The following is a 15,430-nucleotide window of genomic DNA, read 5'->3' as shown; positions in this document are numbered from 1 at the left end:
TTTTGATAGGAAGTATTTTCATTCTCGTTGCTTTCTATGAATTTCCTTATTCCCTCCTTGATGTCTTCTATAACCCAGTCTTTTTTCAGGAGGGTATTGTTCAGTTTCCAAGTATTTGATTTCTTTTCCCTAGTTTTTCTGTTATTGATCTCTCGTTTTATTGCCTTGTGGTCTGAGAAGATGCTTTGTAATATTTCGATGTTTTGGACTCTGCAAAGGTTTGTTTTATGACCTAATATGTGGTCTATTCTAGAGAATGTTCCATGTGCGCTGGAAAAAAAAGTATATTTTGCAGCAGTTGGGTGGAGAGTTCTGTATAAGTCAATGAGCTCAAGTTGGTTGATTGTTGTAATTAGATCTTCCGTGTCTCTATTGAGCTTCTTACTGGATGTCCTGTCCTTCTCCGAAAGTGGTGTGTTGAAGTCTCCTAGTATAATTGTGGAGGTGTCTATCTCGCTTTTCAATTCTGTTAAAATTTGATTTATGTATCTTGCAGCCCTGTCATTGGGTGCATAAATATTTAATATGGTTATGTCTTCCTGATCAATTGTCCCTTTTATCATTATGTAGTGTCCTTCTTTATCCTTTGTGGTGGATTTAAGTCTAAAGTCTATTTTGTCAGAAATTAATATTGCTACTCCTCTTCTTTTTTGCTTATTGTTTGCTTGATATACTTTTTTCCATCCTTTGAGTTTTAGTTTGTTTGTGTCTCTAAGTCTAAGGTGTGTCTCTTGTAGGCAGCATATAGATGGATCGTGTTTCTTTATCCAGTCTGTGACTCTCTGTCTCTTTATTGGTGCATTTAGTCCATTTACATTCAGGGTAATTATAGATAAATAAGTTTTTAGTGCTCTCATTTTGATGCCTTTTTATGTGTGTTGTTGACAATTTCATTTTTCCACATACTTTTTTGTGCTGAGGCGTTTTTCTTAGTAAATTGTGAGATCCTCATTTTCATAGTGCTTAACTTTATGTTAGTTGAGTCGTTACGTTTTTCTTGGTTTTTATCTTGAGTTATAGAGTTGTTATACCTTTTTGTGGTTACCTTATTATTTACACCTATTTTTCTAAGTAAAAACCTAACTTGTATTGTTCTATATCTCCTTGTATCACTCTCCATATGGCAGTTCATTGCCTCCTGTATTTAGTCCCTCTTTTTGATTATTGTGATCTTTTACCTATTGACTTCCATGATTCCCTGTTACGTGTATTTTTTTTTTAATTAATCTTAATTTGTTTGTTTTTTTGATTTCCCTATTTGAGTTGATATCTGGACGTTCTGTTTTGTGACCTTGTGTTGTGCTGATATCTGATATTATTGGTTCTCTGACCGAACAATATCCTTTAGTATTTCTTGTAGCTTTGGTTTGGTTTTTGTAAATTCTCTAAACTTGTGTTTGTCTGTAAATATCTTAATTTCGCCTTCATATTTCAGAGAGAGTTTTGCTGGATATATGATTCTTGGCTGGCAGTTTTTCTCCTTCAGTGTTCTGTATATGTCGTCCCATTCCCTTCTTGCCTGCATGGTTTCTGCTGAGTAGTCAGAACATATTCTTATTGATTCTCCCTTGAAGGAAGCCTTTCTTTTCTCCCTGGCTGCTTTTAAAATTTTCTGTTTATCTTTGGTTTTGGTGAGTTTGATGATAATATGTCTCGGTGTTTTTCTTTTTGTATCAATCTTAAATGGGGTTCGATGAGCATCTTGGATAGATATCCTTTCGTCTTTCATGATGTCAGGGAAGTTTTCTGTCAGGAGTTCTTCAACTATTTTCTCTGTGTTTTCTGTCCCCCCTCCCTGTTCTGGGACTCCAATCACCCGCAGGTTATCCTTCTTGATAGAGTCCCACATAATTCTTAGGGTTTCTTCATTTTTTTTAATTCTTTTATCTGATTTTTTTTCAGCTATGTTGGTGTTGATTCCCTGGTCCTCCAGGTGTCCCAGTCTGCATTCTAATTGCTCGAGTCTGCTCCTCTGACTTCCTAGTGCGTTGTGTAATTCTGTAATTTTATTGTTACTCTTTTGGATTTCTACATGTTGTCTCTCTATGGATTCTTGCAACTTATTAATTTTTCCAGTATGTTCTTGAATAATCTTTTTGAGTTCTTCAACAGTTTTATCGGTGTGTTCCTTGGCTTTTTCTGCAGTTATCCTAATTACATTTATGATATCATTAAGCATTCTGTAAATTAGTTTTTTATATTCTGTATCTGATAATTCCAGGATTGTATCTTCATTTGGGAAAGATTTTGATTCTTTTGTTTGGGGGGTTGGAGAAGCTGTCATGGTCTGCTTCTTTAAGTGGTTTGATATGGATTGTTGTCTCCGAGCCATCACTGGGAAACTAGTTTTTCCAGAAAATCCGCTAAAAAAAAAAATGCAGTCAGATCCCTATCAGAGTTCTCCGTCTGGCTCAGGCTATTCAGATGTTAATGAAGCCACCTGCGTCTAGTCCAAATCCCTGCGGGACGGTTCCCCAGCTCAGACGCTGCTCTTTCTGCTCCAAGACCAGTCACTGCCTCCTGGGGACTTCTCCTACCGGCTGCGTCCCACACCGCCCGTGGAACCGGCTGGTCCCCCTCCCCGGGGTTAGTTCAGGGGGGTGGAGCAGCTCTCTGTGCTTGTGCCGTACCTGACTGGTACGCTGACTCCAGGCTCTGGAAACAATCGCTGCTTCCCCGTATTAGTTCGTTCTCCGTCTCTAAATCTGTGTTTGTTGTTCAGGGTTCGTAGATTGTTATGTATGTGATCGATTCACTTATTTTTCCGTGTCTTTGTTGTAAGAGGGATCCGAGGTAGCGTCTGCCTAGTCCGCCATCTTGGCCCCGCCCGCCGCCATCAGCTTTTATTTGGATAATAACCCTGCACTCACCTCTTTTATGAGTTTCAATTATAAGACAACTTGAGAGCTCGCATTAGTATTTGCCTTGAAGGTGAAGAAAGCTGATCATATTCTTACTTAAATATATATATGCATACATTCTTAATTTAAGTCATATTCGTTAATATTTCATTTTGCTGCTGGGTCTTCGGGAGGTGAGTAGCATTTTGTATTTGTAATCTGGTAAAGGTTCACCATTACTGAAACAGAGTAAGAAATAATAAGACGGAGCCTAAAGAGAGCCACTTATAAAAAGGTGAATTGCTGAGGCTTTGATCTGCCCTCTCTTCCTCTCCCATCCTAGCGAGGCTAGAGACCTGCTGAGTTCACAGTGCCCAGGCCACGTTACAACAGCTCTGCAATGGCCACTGACTGGGCTGGTGTAGAACTACTATTTATTGACCCGATGGCATCATAGGTGGAACTTTTATTGTTCTATTTATGTATGTTTACATCCATTTTAAATTATCTCTAGGTTTTCATTTTAATGTTCTTTAAGTTTGGAGAGCCTTAGGAAAGAAACAACCTCCCCCTCATACACACTTTGGGTTTATAAACTATAACTGACAAACTTCCTGGCACTGGAGCAATGGGAGCCCCTGAGCTGACAAAGAGAAGGGTCCTTCTATGAACTATTGCAAAGAGGGGTTTGTTACGTCGGCTGCCAGCTTCCAGGAGGAAATGTCCTGGAGCCTTGAATGGATTCACCTACCAGCAAATCTCCATACCCTTGATGCTCAGGAACAGAGCTTCACTGCCTGGGTTGGCTTTCAAACAGATTTTACTGTAAACTGGGGAGAGTAGTGTGCCCAGGCCAGCCTTCTGCCAGTCGTGTCTACATTGAGGGTCTTTATAAGCTTCCAGGGAGCCCCAGGCCACCCTCAGAAAGACCTCCCCCTTGTCCCCAGTAAGCCCTCAACTGTGACCAGGTTCCCACCAGGCTTTTCTGGACACGAGAGTGGGGGATCAGAGACCTTTGCTTCAGTCCCTTTTCACAAGTTAGCATCAATTTTGGAAAATCAAATGCTGGTGACATTGGCGCAGGAAGAGGATAGAGCACGTTAAGGATTGTGATGTGTTCCTGGTGCTGTGGCAGCGTTGTGAGGTTGGTGAGGCAATGAGTGTTGCGAACGCTTCCCACTAGGTGTTAAAACGGGACATGCTGCTGCACTTAGAGCTAGGATTTCCTACCTCTCAGTTGCTTCACATGCCAACCGAGGGTGCCAGACCATTCCTGATTGACCTACTGATTGACCTTGAAGCGTGCTGCTGTGGGGAGAAACATACCGGGTTTACTGACTTGGACCACTTGGCCCCACGAATCACATCACAATCGAAGGGCTAGTGATTGTGGCATTAGCAGCTGTGAAGGCAAGAAGAGGCTTATCTCCAGTCTCGCTTGTCTCGTACTGTGTTTGGAACATAAGATTTCATTTCAGACAGGCAATTTTGTAATACTTTTCTTTTGTGTGTGCATTTTAAGGTATTTGAACAGTTTGTAAAGACAAGAATAAAAGAAGAATACAAGGAAAAGAAAAATAAATTGCTGCTAGCCAAAGAAGAATTCAAAAAACTTCTAGAGGAATCTAAAGTGTCTCCCAGGTATGGAGAAAGAAATATAGCAGGTGGTTTCCAGGTACAGAATTTTACTAATTACCATCAGAGAACTTTAAAAAAAAAAAATTTTAATTGCATTTTAGGTGAACGTTTACAACTCAAGGTAATTTCTCATATGAAATTTATACACATATCCTTATGTGACACTAGTGACACAATCCCTATAATGTGAGAGCACACTTCCCCTTTCCACCCCAACCAGCCCCTGTCCCTTTCTGCCTTCTCACCCTGCCTCTGGACAGGAGCTGCCCATTTGATATCTTGAGAAATTTAAAGCCTCTTTCTGCTAAACCATGTAACCCAACATTCCGGAGATGTCACAAGTGTGGTTTTTAAAGACCTGACAGAGAGAGGAGCCTGCTTTCTCCGTTATTGTGCTGTCAGCTCCTGGACTTCCATCCCCCTCAAATAAGTGCTATTTGTTCATCAAATGCCCACAACCACGCTTTTCCTGCCTTATGTGGTTTTCAAAATGTCACAGCCCTGACTTCTTGACCTAAATGGCGAATCAACAGGTGTCCCCTCGTGAGATGGCATCTAATTTCCGATCTAATGATCAGGAGGTAAACAGGCAAAGCATACAACAAACAATAAGAGCACAATAAACCCTCCAGTGCCCTCGGCTCTAGAGGTTCGGGCCAGAATGTAACAGGAGGATCTTACAAACTGGGGCATTTTGAACAGAGTAAGCTGGGTTGCCAAAACTTACCTAAAATAATATGGCGTAATTTTTGTGACTTAAAGCAAACTAATAAGAAAATAAGTGATATAAATTGGGAAAATGCAAATGCTTTACTGTTTTGTAAAATTAGCTTTAATAGGCTGTTTTTAAATAATGAAAATGTACTGCTTTTAGAATTATAAAACTATAGCTTTTTTGAGTATAAAAATGATTTAGTTTAACATATTTTCATATTACACTGGGGCATGCAACGTTATTTTTAACATGAACATTAATTGGTACATTTTAATGGAGATGTGAGCTTCCGTATTTTGCTTGTTAATCCACTTGGTCAATAATTTGATCGCTTAGGGCTGGTTACATAGTCCTCATAAGACTTCTCCAACTATTCTAAGGAGACTTACTTTCCAAAAGGGGAAAAAATAGCATGAATTATCCCCATCAGGAAAAGTTAATCTAGAAGAGTAACGTGGGTCAAACCGTTTGTTGTTGTCATTAGGTGCCATCAAGTCAGTTCTGACTCATAGTGACCCTATGTACAACAGAACAAAACACTGCCCAGTCCTGTGCCACCCTCACAATCGTTGCTATGTTTAAGTCCATTGTTGCAGCCACTGTGTCAATCCACCTCTTTGAGGGTCTTCCTGTCTTTCACTGACCCTCCAGTTTACCAAGCAGGATGTCCTTCTCCAGGGACTAGTCCCTCCAGATAACATGTCCAAAGTATGTGAGACAAAGTTTCGATATCTGAGGAGCATTTGCACATTGTGGTTTTCTGTGGCTGAAGCAGGCAGTCATGGCAGGAGGCTGGTTCTAGCCATGGTCTAGCTCTGTCCACCACAGGATGACCGATTGTGGGGACAGAGAGTTTAAACTTTCTTCTCAGGGACACTTCTTTGCAGTGTCTAGAGGATGTCTGCACCCAGCCCCTAAATGAAAATGTGTAGAATCTGACCCAGGCAGGTGTAGGAAAAAGAAGCCCTTGCTGGTTCAGATCATCTTACTTTTCACATGCCACTCAGTGGTAGAAACACAAACGAGTAGTTTTTAGCTGTCTCACTCAGAACTATTGCTAAACCATGGAAGGAAGGAGGAAAGGAAGGAAGGGGAGAAGGGAGGGAGAGAGGGAGGAGGGAAGGAAGGAGAGAAAGAAGGAGGGAGAGAAAAAAAGAAGGAAGGAAGGAAGGAGGGAGGGAAGAAAGAGAAAAGCAGAAGGAGGTGTTTTTCCTCAGAGAAGTGCAAGAAGACAGCACAGTGCAGAGAGTGAACAGGGAAATGGCAGAGGTTCCCAAGGAAAGAGCAAGACTAATTGCTCAATGACAACTGTGAAGATGAGTCTACTAATTATTCTGCTTGTTTTCTAACAGCCTTGTCAGTATAATCTTGGTGTTCGTGTATAAAAAAAGAATGGTTAAGTTCTAATCATTTAAAACATAATTAAAGGTCCAGAGTGAAATATAAAATTCTTTGAAAATAGAAATAGACAGAATAATAAGAACGCACCAGACGAAGAATTTCCACTGAACAGCTTTCCGTGCCCTCTGGGGCCGTGCCCTCCTCCATGTCAGCCTCTGGCTTCTAGAGGAGGCGGGCCAGAAGGAACCAGAAACTTGTCTGTCGCTGAAATCATTGGTCACATATGCACACACCAGATCCTCGGACCTGGCTGCTCTGTGACTGTCACTATTCCTGGCTTGAAGTTCACACCTGAGAGAAGGGAAATTGGAGGGGGATCTGGTGCTTGCAAAGGTTCCATTCATCACTGCAAAGGAGCGTCCACTCTTTGTGCTCTGAGTTGCCCCATCTGCAGAGAATGGCCTGGCTGGACTGGCCTGGCCTCATGTGAGTTTTCTTACAAGGGACTTCTGTCCCAGCAGTGATGGGTTCATTCACTCAGTGTTTGTGTGCTGACTACATGCCAGCACTAGGCTAGACTTTCAGAACCTTCAGTGGAGAACAAACCAGATAATGGTGCTCCCACTCATGTGGGGAAGAAGGAGTTAGTTGAGCAAAATTACACAAAACCAGTGCTGTCGAGTCAATTCCAACTCATAGCGACCCTATAGGACAGGGTAGAATTGCCCCATAGAGTTTCCAAGGAGCATCTGGCGGATTTGGACTGCTGACCCTTTGGTTAGCAGCCGTAGCACTTAACCACTACGCCACCAGGGTTTCCCAAAATTACACAATGAAGGTTTAATGAGATTACCACTGTGACAAGGGTTGTGAAAGAGACATACCTAGCTCTCTGAGGTCAGGGGAGTTTCCCTAAAGAAGGCATGCTTGAAGTGCTGAGTATGCACTACTGGTGAAGAAATATATGGGAAGGATGTGCCAGACAGAGGGAACCACATATGCAAAGACCAGTGACAGACCAGAGCATGGTGAGAGCAAGGGGATGAAGAAGACTTCATCGGCTAGAGAAGGGATAGAGTGATGGGGGCTTGGAATGAGGTAAGGCTGAAGAGGAGGTGAGGACAAGGTCACCTCCAAAGGTTGACCAGATATAGAGATAAAGGGGATCTGCAGATTGAGTCAGGGCCTTGGTGGATCCCAGTGGGAGTTAACATACAGCGCAGGGCGAAGGTGCTGGAGGAGGTGTCCATAGCCCAGAGCTGCTAGCTTCAGACCCCAGACCTGCCCACGTGCCTCATCTTTCCCTGCACCCAACAGCTTAGTTGGTGGAAGGACTTTGTGCATCTCAGCCCACGCTGATGTGCAACATGCAGAGAAACCAGGACTACTCTCAGGGAACCTGTCTTAGGAACATCTTTGTTTTTCAGGACTACATTCAAGGAATTTGCTGAGAAGTATGGCCGGGATCAGAGGTTTCGACTTGTTCCGAAAAGGAAGGACCAGGAGCATTTTTTCAACCAATTCATACAGATTCTTAAGAAACGAGACAAGGAGAACAGACTAAGACTACGGAAAATGAGATGAGTGTGTGACCGATGCAATAAGACACGTAGGCCAATGCTAAGAGTGCCAGGTGGAGAAGGAGCACACAGAATAGGGGGAATGTGAGCTTGGGCGACACCTTGGACCCAAGTACTGCCACCTGGCCGGGCACTCTGCAGGCACCAAGGGTTAGCTCTCAGAGGATTAATGTTTCATATTGAAGCTCTCTCTTTTGTACAACGTTCAGAGTTTGATGCATTTCTAATTGCCATGATATGTCAGTCCCTTAATTGTTTTAATTATGCAAATTACTTGTAATATATACAAATTATAAATCCACGGCAGGTTTGTAATTAAGCAGAAACCGACACCGTCTATAACAATCTCGAGGTGTTTTCATCATGTACACCGATTACCTGAGCCTTCTCTGAAATCTTTGTGAGTCACATCTGTTCTTCAGGAGTTCTCTGGTGTTGAGGAGTTCCTTGCTCACCTGTCCTTGGCCTCAGTCTAGTTTTCTGAATAGTAGTAATAGGGTGTTCATCATCAATCATAGTGACAACTGTGAACATCTCGACACATGGGCCACAGATCACATGCGTGTTTCTAAGGGCGATTGCCTCATTCCTGAGTGGGTGTCCAGACGTGGAGAAGGGAGCCCCACTGTTTGTTGGGGGTTCTAATTAAAATGAATTATTTTGTACAAAGTCATCATATTAATATTTGTGTTATTTTTATTGTATGCCCAGGGTTTGCATGAGATTTTTCTCATCATCTTTGTATAAAGAAAATTTTTAATTTTTTTTAATTAATAAATATTTTAAACCGATGTGTTTTTGTGGCTGAGATTCCCCACACAATCTTAAGCAGGGAAATTGTATTTAAGATATTCTTTATTTGGAAAGATTCAGAAAGAAAATACCATTGCAGATAAGAGCTGAGTAAGTGATACAGAATGTCGTGTTTGGCAAGGTAGAGGGCCAGGAAAAACAAGAGGACCCTCACTGAGATGAAGTGACACATGGCCACAGCAATGGACTCAAACGTGCCATGATCATTGAGATAGTGCAGGATTGGGTATCATTTCATTCCGTTATACCTAAAATGGCCTTGATTTGGAGCTGACTAGGCAGCAGTTAACAACAGCAATAGTCCTAGAATGAAACAATGTTTGATAAAAGTTTTGTTAATTAATTGTATTCTTTAAATATTGAACATCCATTTATTTATTTCAAGATTGATGGAGTCTCTATTCAGGTGCAATGTCTTTGTCCTCTAGTAACACAGTGACAACCTTCTCACCTTCTTTCTCCTTAATTAATCAATCCCCAAAATAGTGCTTTTGCCACACATATTACAATGAGACTGGGAAAGTTAGTATTTACTCTTCATTGGGATATATCCTGGTCTCAATAATAAAACAAAAACAAAAATTCTCACAACTGGACCAATAAACAACAACCTGATAAACAGAGAAAAGTTTGAAGTTGTCAAGGATTTCATTTTACTTGGATCCACAACCAACACCCAAGGAAGCAGCAGTCAAGAAATCAAAAGACGCGTTGCATTGGGCAAACCTGCTGCAAAAGCTCTCTTTAAAGGGTTGAAAAGCAAAAATGTCACCTTGAGGATTAAGGTGCACCTGACCCAAGCCATAGTGTTTTCAGTTGCCTCATACGCAGGCAAAAGCTGAACAATGAATAAGGAAGGCGAAAGAAGAATCGATGTCTTTGGATTGTGGTGTTGGCGAAAAATATTGAATATACCATGGACTGCCAAAAGAACGAACAAATGTGTCTTGGAAGAAGTACAACCGGAATGCTCCTTAAGAAGCAGGGATGGTGAGACTACATTTCATATACTTTGGACATGTTATCAAGAGGGATCAGTCCCTGGAGAAGAACATCATCCTTGGTCAAGTACGGGGTCAGTGAAAAAGAGGAAAACCCTCAACAAGATGGATTGACACAGTGGCTGAAACAATGGGCTCAAGTATAACAATTGTGAGGATGGCGCAGGGCAGGGCAGTGTTTCGTTCTGTTGTGCATAGGGTCACTGTGAGTTGAAACCGACTCGACAGCACCTAACAACAACAAAACAACAGCAACATTTTTAATCAATCATCTCCATGTTGAGTTGCTTCCATGGGTTTCAGTGCCATTGCACAGTGCAAGCTGCTCCCCTTCTTGGCTGTCAGACTTGATGGTACTGGAAGTATCTAAGGTGATGCTGCGGGACCCAGACTCTGAAAAAGCAAGTTCCAATTCTGGATCAGTCAGGGTACAGTTGGGAAATAGAAAGCACGCTATAATTTGCACAGGGACACTTTAATGGAAAGAATTATTCAACATAACAGGAGATAGAAGTAATGAGAGTTGGGCTAGTAAGTGGAGATAACCCTAAAGAATATACAGATAACAGCTGCAGAGAACAGCTACAACCCTGGCGGTTGAGTGGAGCATCCAAGGAACACTCTTCCCTCACTTCCCTAAGACTGAGTGCAGACCTTGCTGGAGAGGACAGCACAAGGAAGGCTCAGTGAATGGCAGAGAAGTCACAGTGGTGCTGCACTGGTGGAACTTGCCAGAAATCCACACTCTAGGGTGCTGGGCAAGTGTTTCCCTAGAGGCACCTTCTACAGAAACACCCGGGAGATGCCGGAGTCAGTGTGAGGTCGATGCTGATGGTCATGCACTGCAGGAGCTGGGTGCTAGAGAAGCAGCTCAAGCTACAGGATCCAGGAATATGGACCTTCTGGTGACCCCTGGGGCTTTGTAGGAAAGTAATGCCCTTCTCCACTACTATTCACCCGAAAAGTCACTGTTGGTTTGGTCCTTGGCCTGGTAGAGACTGACACCACGACCATGGAATGCAAAGGGACTGCAAATAAATTGCCCATCATGAGCTGTTATCTAATCGACCCAACATAAAATTGGATTGGACATGCACAGCAACGTTTCATTTAAAATAAAATTGCCCATACAAGACTGAACCTGAGCAGCTCTGGAAAGCATAAATGAACTCCAAAAGATAATCTCATCTTCCTTTGGTGCCTCTCCTTCCACTCACATCTCTGTTCCAGGCTGAGCTCTTATCACCTGTTAATGGAGGAGGAAAAGTGCAGGCTTGGATTAACAGTCGAGCCTGTTGCTGTGCTGGCACTGGTTGCAGTAATCTGTGCTGCACTGCAGACCTACTCAGGAGCGGCCCTGAAGGGCACTGGTTGAAGAAAGTGCTCTCAGTAGATAGAATTGAAGGCTGTACAAAACAACAGTTCTATAAACTTTGTTGCCTACTCTGTGAGGGGAGAGATGGCCTGAAGTACGTATCTGCTACTGATTTATGTTGTTGTTGTTAGGCGCCATACAGTTGGTTCCAACTCATGGCAACCCATGCACAACAGAATGAAACACTACCCAGTCCTGCACCATCCTCACAATCATTGCTACGTTTGAGCCCATTGTTGCCACCACTTGTCAATCCCTCTCATTGAGGGTCTTCCTCTTTTTCATTAACCCTCTACTTTACCAAGCATGATGTCCTTCTCCAGGGACTGGTCCCTCCTGATAACATGTCCAAAGTACATGAGAAGAAGTCTCACCATCCTCGCTTCTAAGGGGCCTTCTGGCTGTACTTCTTCCAAGACAGACTTGTTCATTCTTCTGGCAGTTCATGGTATATTCGATAATTCTTCACCAACACCGTAATTCAGGGGCATCAGTTCTTCTTCAGTCTTCCATTATTCTTTGTCCAGCTTATGTTTTTGTTGTTGTTAGGTGCTGTCAAGTCAGTTCTGACTCATAGTGACCCCATGTACAACAGAACAAAATGCTGCCTAGTCCTGCGCCAACCTCACAGTTGTTATGCTTGAGCTCATTGTTGCAACCACTGTGTGAGTCCATCTCATTAAGGGTCTTCCTCTTTTTTGCTGACCCTCTACTTTACTGAGCATGTTGTCCTTCTCCAGGGACTAATCCCTCCTGATGACATGTCCAAAGTATGTGAGATGTAGTCTAGCCATCCTTGCTTCTAAGGAGCGTTCTGGTTGTACTTCTTCCAAGACAGATTTATTCATTCTTTTGGGAGTCCCTGATATATTCAATATTCTTTGCCAACACCACAATCCAAAGGCATCAATTCTCCTTTGGCTTTCCTTCTTCATGGTCCAGCTTTCACATACATAAGAGGCGACTGAAAATATCAAGCCTTGGGTCAGACACACCTTAGTCTTCAAGGCGATATTTTTGCTTTTTAACACTTTAAAGAGGTCTTTTGCAGCCAATTTGCCCAATGTAATGTCTTTTGTTTTCTTGACTTTGTTTTCTTGACTGACATTGATTGTGGATCCAAGTAAAATGAAATTTATGACAACTTCAATCTTTTCTCCATTTATCGTGATGTTGCTTATGGATCCAGTTGTGAAGATCTTTGTTTTCTTTATGTTGAGGTGTAACCCATACCGAAGGCTGTAGTCTTTGATCTTCATCAATAAGTGCTTCAAGTCCTCTTCACTTTCAGCAAGCAAGGTTGTGTCATCTGCATATCACAGGTTGTTAATGAGTCTTCCTCCAGTCCTGATGCCCTGTTCTTCTTCGTTTGTTCCAGCTTCTTGGATTATTTGCTCAGTATACAGTTTGACTCCATCCATGTCCTTAAGGTGGATTCTACTTTGAAGAGGCAGCTTTTCCCTGTCATCTTTTGAGTACCTTCCAACCTGAGAGATTCATCTTCTGGCACTCTATCAGACAATGTTCTGCTGCTATTCATAAGGTTTTCACTGGCTAATTATTTTCAGAAGTAGACCACCGGGTCCTTCTTCCTAGTCTGTCTTAGTCTGGAAGCTCAGCTGAAACCTGTTCGCCATGGGTGACCCTACTGGTATTTGAGTACTGGTGGCATCAGCAACATGCAAGCCCCCAAAGTACGACAAACTAACAGACACATGGGGGCTTTGTGCATATAAGGTGATTGAAAATACCATTGCTTGGATCAGGAGCATCTTAGTCCTCACAGTGACATCTTTGCTTTTTAACACTTTAAAAAGGTCTTTTACAGCATATTTTTCCAGTGATTTATAGGGTGGGGTTAATCAGGTAGCTAACTGATCAGGAACGTGGAAAGCACAAAATTGGTAGGTCAGTGATGAAGGAGTCTAGGGGAGAGGTGGAATGGGCACAGAGTGTCAAGGTGTTTATTCCCCATGAATGTGAGGGGATCCATTTCATAAAATATAAAGGGGGCATGATGAACAGCACTGTGGACAGTAGTCTGTCTCTTTCCCTTGCAGCCCTGATCCTTGCTCAATGAACCAACATGCAAAGTGGTCATGATGGCAGGGATGAAGGGTACGCATGGGTTGATAGCATTGCTCATCAAGCCTGGTCTGCCTACTGCTGCAAAGGGCCAGCGTTGAGTTCCCATTGTGGCACCTTTTCCAGGCTGATCACATTGAAGCCCTCTCATAATTGATGGGTCAACAATTTCTCCCAACAGAAATACATGTCCCAGGTGCACATTTGCCTTTCCTAGCTGAAATGCTTCTGCCATTATGACAACCCATATTTTAATGAAAAGACTGATCCATTACTATGGTTTCCCATATAAAGTCTCCTTCAACCAAGAAATTCATTTCAAGGGGAAGTAGTTGCAACCATGGCCTCTTACCCCACCCAATTCAATGGTTTCACCAAGTGCCCTGTCACCCAGAAGCACCCCTCTTAGCACTTAGCACTGATCAGAGGGAACGTGCAACAACTCCATAAAGCCAGGACCACTACAGACATGGCTTCTGAAACAAAGCAAAACAACAGTGCAGGGTTGACAGAGCATAAAAGGAACAGGGTGTGATTAATTAAGTTACGATGATCATCTTAGAACTCATGACACTCTCTGGAAATAGGGACTGGAGGAGCTATGTTTAAAAATTAATCATTTCTCCCCCTTCATTGTCCCTTATTATCTCATATGGTTGGTGACTCCTACTTTGAGTTGCAGGTGGTAACTGTCTGAATTAACCTCACTTCCCAACAAGGTGACTGGATTATCTCCTGTGTTGGGAGCACAGGTTTTGTCTTCACCAACAACAGCAAATACTTCGAAAGGCCAAAGGGCTGGGCTGTGCTCAGTCTTCTCTGTGTGCCCCTCAACATCTACTCTCCAATATTGCCTACCCTGCCCTGTGGCCCCGGGCTTTCAACAGCCTGCAATTCCTAGGCTTCCTTCAGGCTTTTGGTTGGGTTTTGTCAATGAGGGACATCATCAGGGAATTTGATGGAGGGAGGACAGAGAGTTTGGGGTGTTTATCCTCCCGCCTCCCACACTGCTAGACCTCCATTGACAATGGCTGCTTTCTCCTACCCAAGACCTTAGGCAACCAATCCTACAGTTATAGCTCACCTGGCTTTGGGAATGGCCCCCTTTCCTGGTCCTTCAGGCCCATGGCCAGACATGGTTCCCTGCTATGACTAGTCCCGGGTACGTTGTTGTCCCTTGGTTTCCGTTAATACTGCTCAGAGGCTTATGATGATGTCTCTGCCAAGCTGTCCTCAGTCACGCCTACTGAGTGGACTACCTGCTTCCTGTCAGCACTGTAATGGATACAATCACTGTCATCATCATCACCATCATCACACTCAAACAGTAGTCACTGAATGCTCAGAATTATACCAGGAACGGTATCAGCCAGAGCACGTAGGAGATAGCACGAGTTTAGCCTTTGTCCTGAATGACGTGGGAGAAACACGTAATCTTACAAATGCACAGGCATCTGTTGTTTTGTAGGAAAACTTCCACACATTATTGCTTTCCATCCAGATGTTTGGTAACTTACATTTCAGTTCACACAATCATGATTATGAATCTAATAAAAATGAAATTATTTAAAATTGTATAGATAAAGATAGATATCATTGCATGTATATCTGCTTCTGGTTCCTATCTATATCTATCCATCTACCTATCTACCTACCTACTATCTACCTACCTACCTACGTACTCATCTATCTATCATCTATCTAGCTATATATTTATCTATCATCTATCTGTTTTTGCATCAATCAACATGATTTTGCGATGAAACATCAGCTCACACGTAAACAGTAAATCCTCAGGCAGAAAATGAGCTTTAAAAATTGACTTATAGCTGTATGTGGGCTAGATTTCAAATATTGGTTGCTTTGGGGGCTGCCGAAGTAACTAACATTTTTAGTTTTTCTATACATATTCTTAAAAATTTAAGAATTACAGAAGCCCAATTGACTATCTGAGATTTCATTTTAATTATAATTTCTTTTAATATTCGCATGCTTCATTTTCATTTTAACTGTTGTTTGCATAATATTGGTTAACTCAATAG

General features: G+C 42.4%; 1 protein-coding gene across 1 annotated transcript in view; it reads left to right on the top strand.

The window, feature by feature from the left end:
• The window catches only part of TCERG1L (transcription elongation regulator 1 like), a 247,776-nt gene extending 239,401 nt beyond the window's left edge, over positions 1–8,375 (top strand). The window contains exons 9-10 of the mRNA XM_049855609.1: positions 4,363–4,481; positions 7,962–8,375. Of these exons, the coding sequence (XP_049711566.1) occupies positions 4,363–4,481; positions 7,962–8,118 (276 nt within the window). The 3' untranslated portion in view covers positions 8,119–8,375. The remainder of the gene's footprint in view (positions 1–4,362; positions 4,482–7,961) is intronic.
• Positions 8,376–15,430: the final 7,055 nt, after the last annotated feature.

The sequence above is a fragment of the Elephas maximus genome, chromosome 16 (genome assembly GCF_024166365.1).
Source record: "Elephas maximus indicus isolate mEleMax1 chromosome 16, mEleMax1 primary haplotype, whole genome shotgun sequence".
Classification (NCBI taxonomy): domain Eukaryota; kingdom Metazoa; phylum Chordata; class Mammalia; order Proboscidea; family Elephantidae; genus Elephas; species Elephas maximus.
Note: the sequence above shows the minus strand (reverse complement) of the source record. Positions and strands in the feature narration are given on the sequence as shown.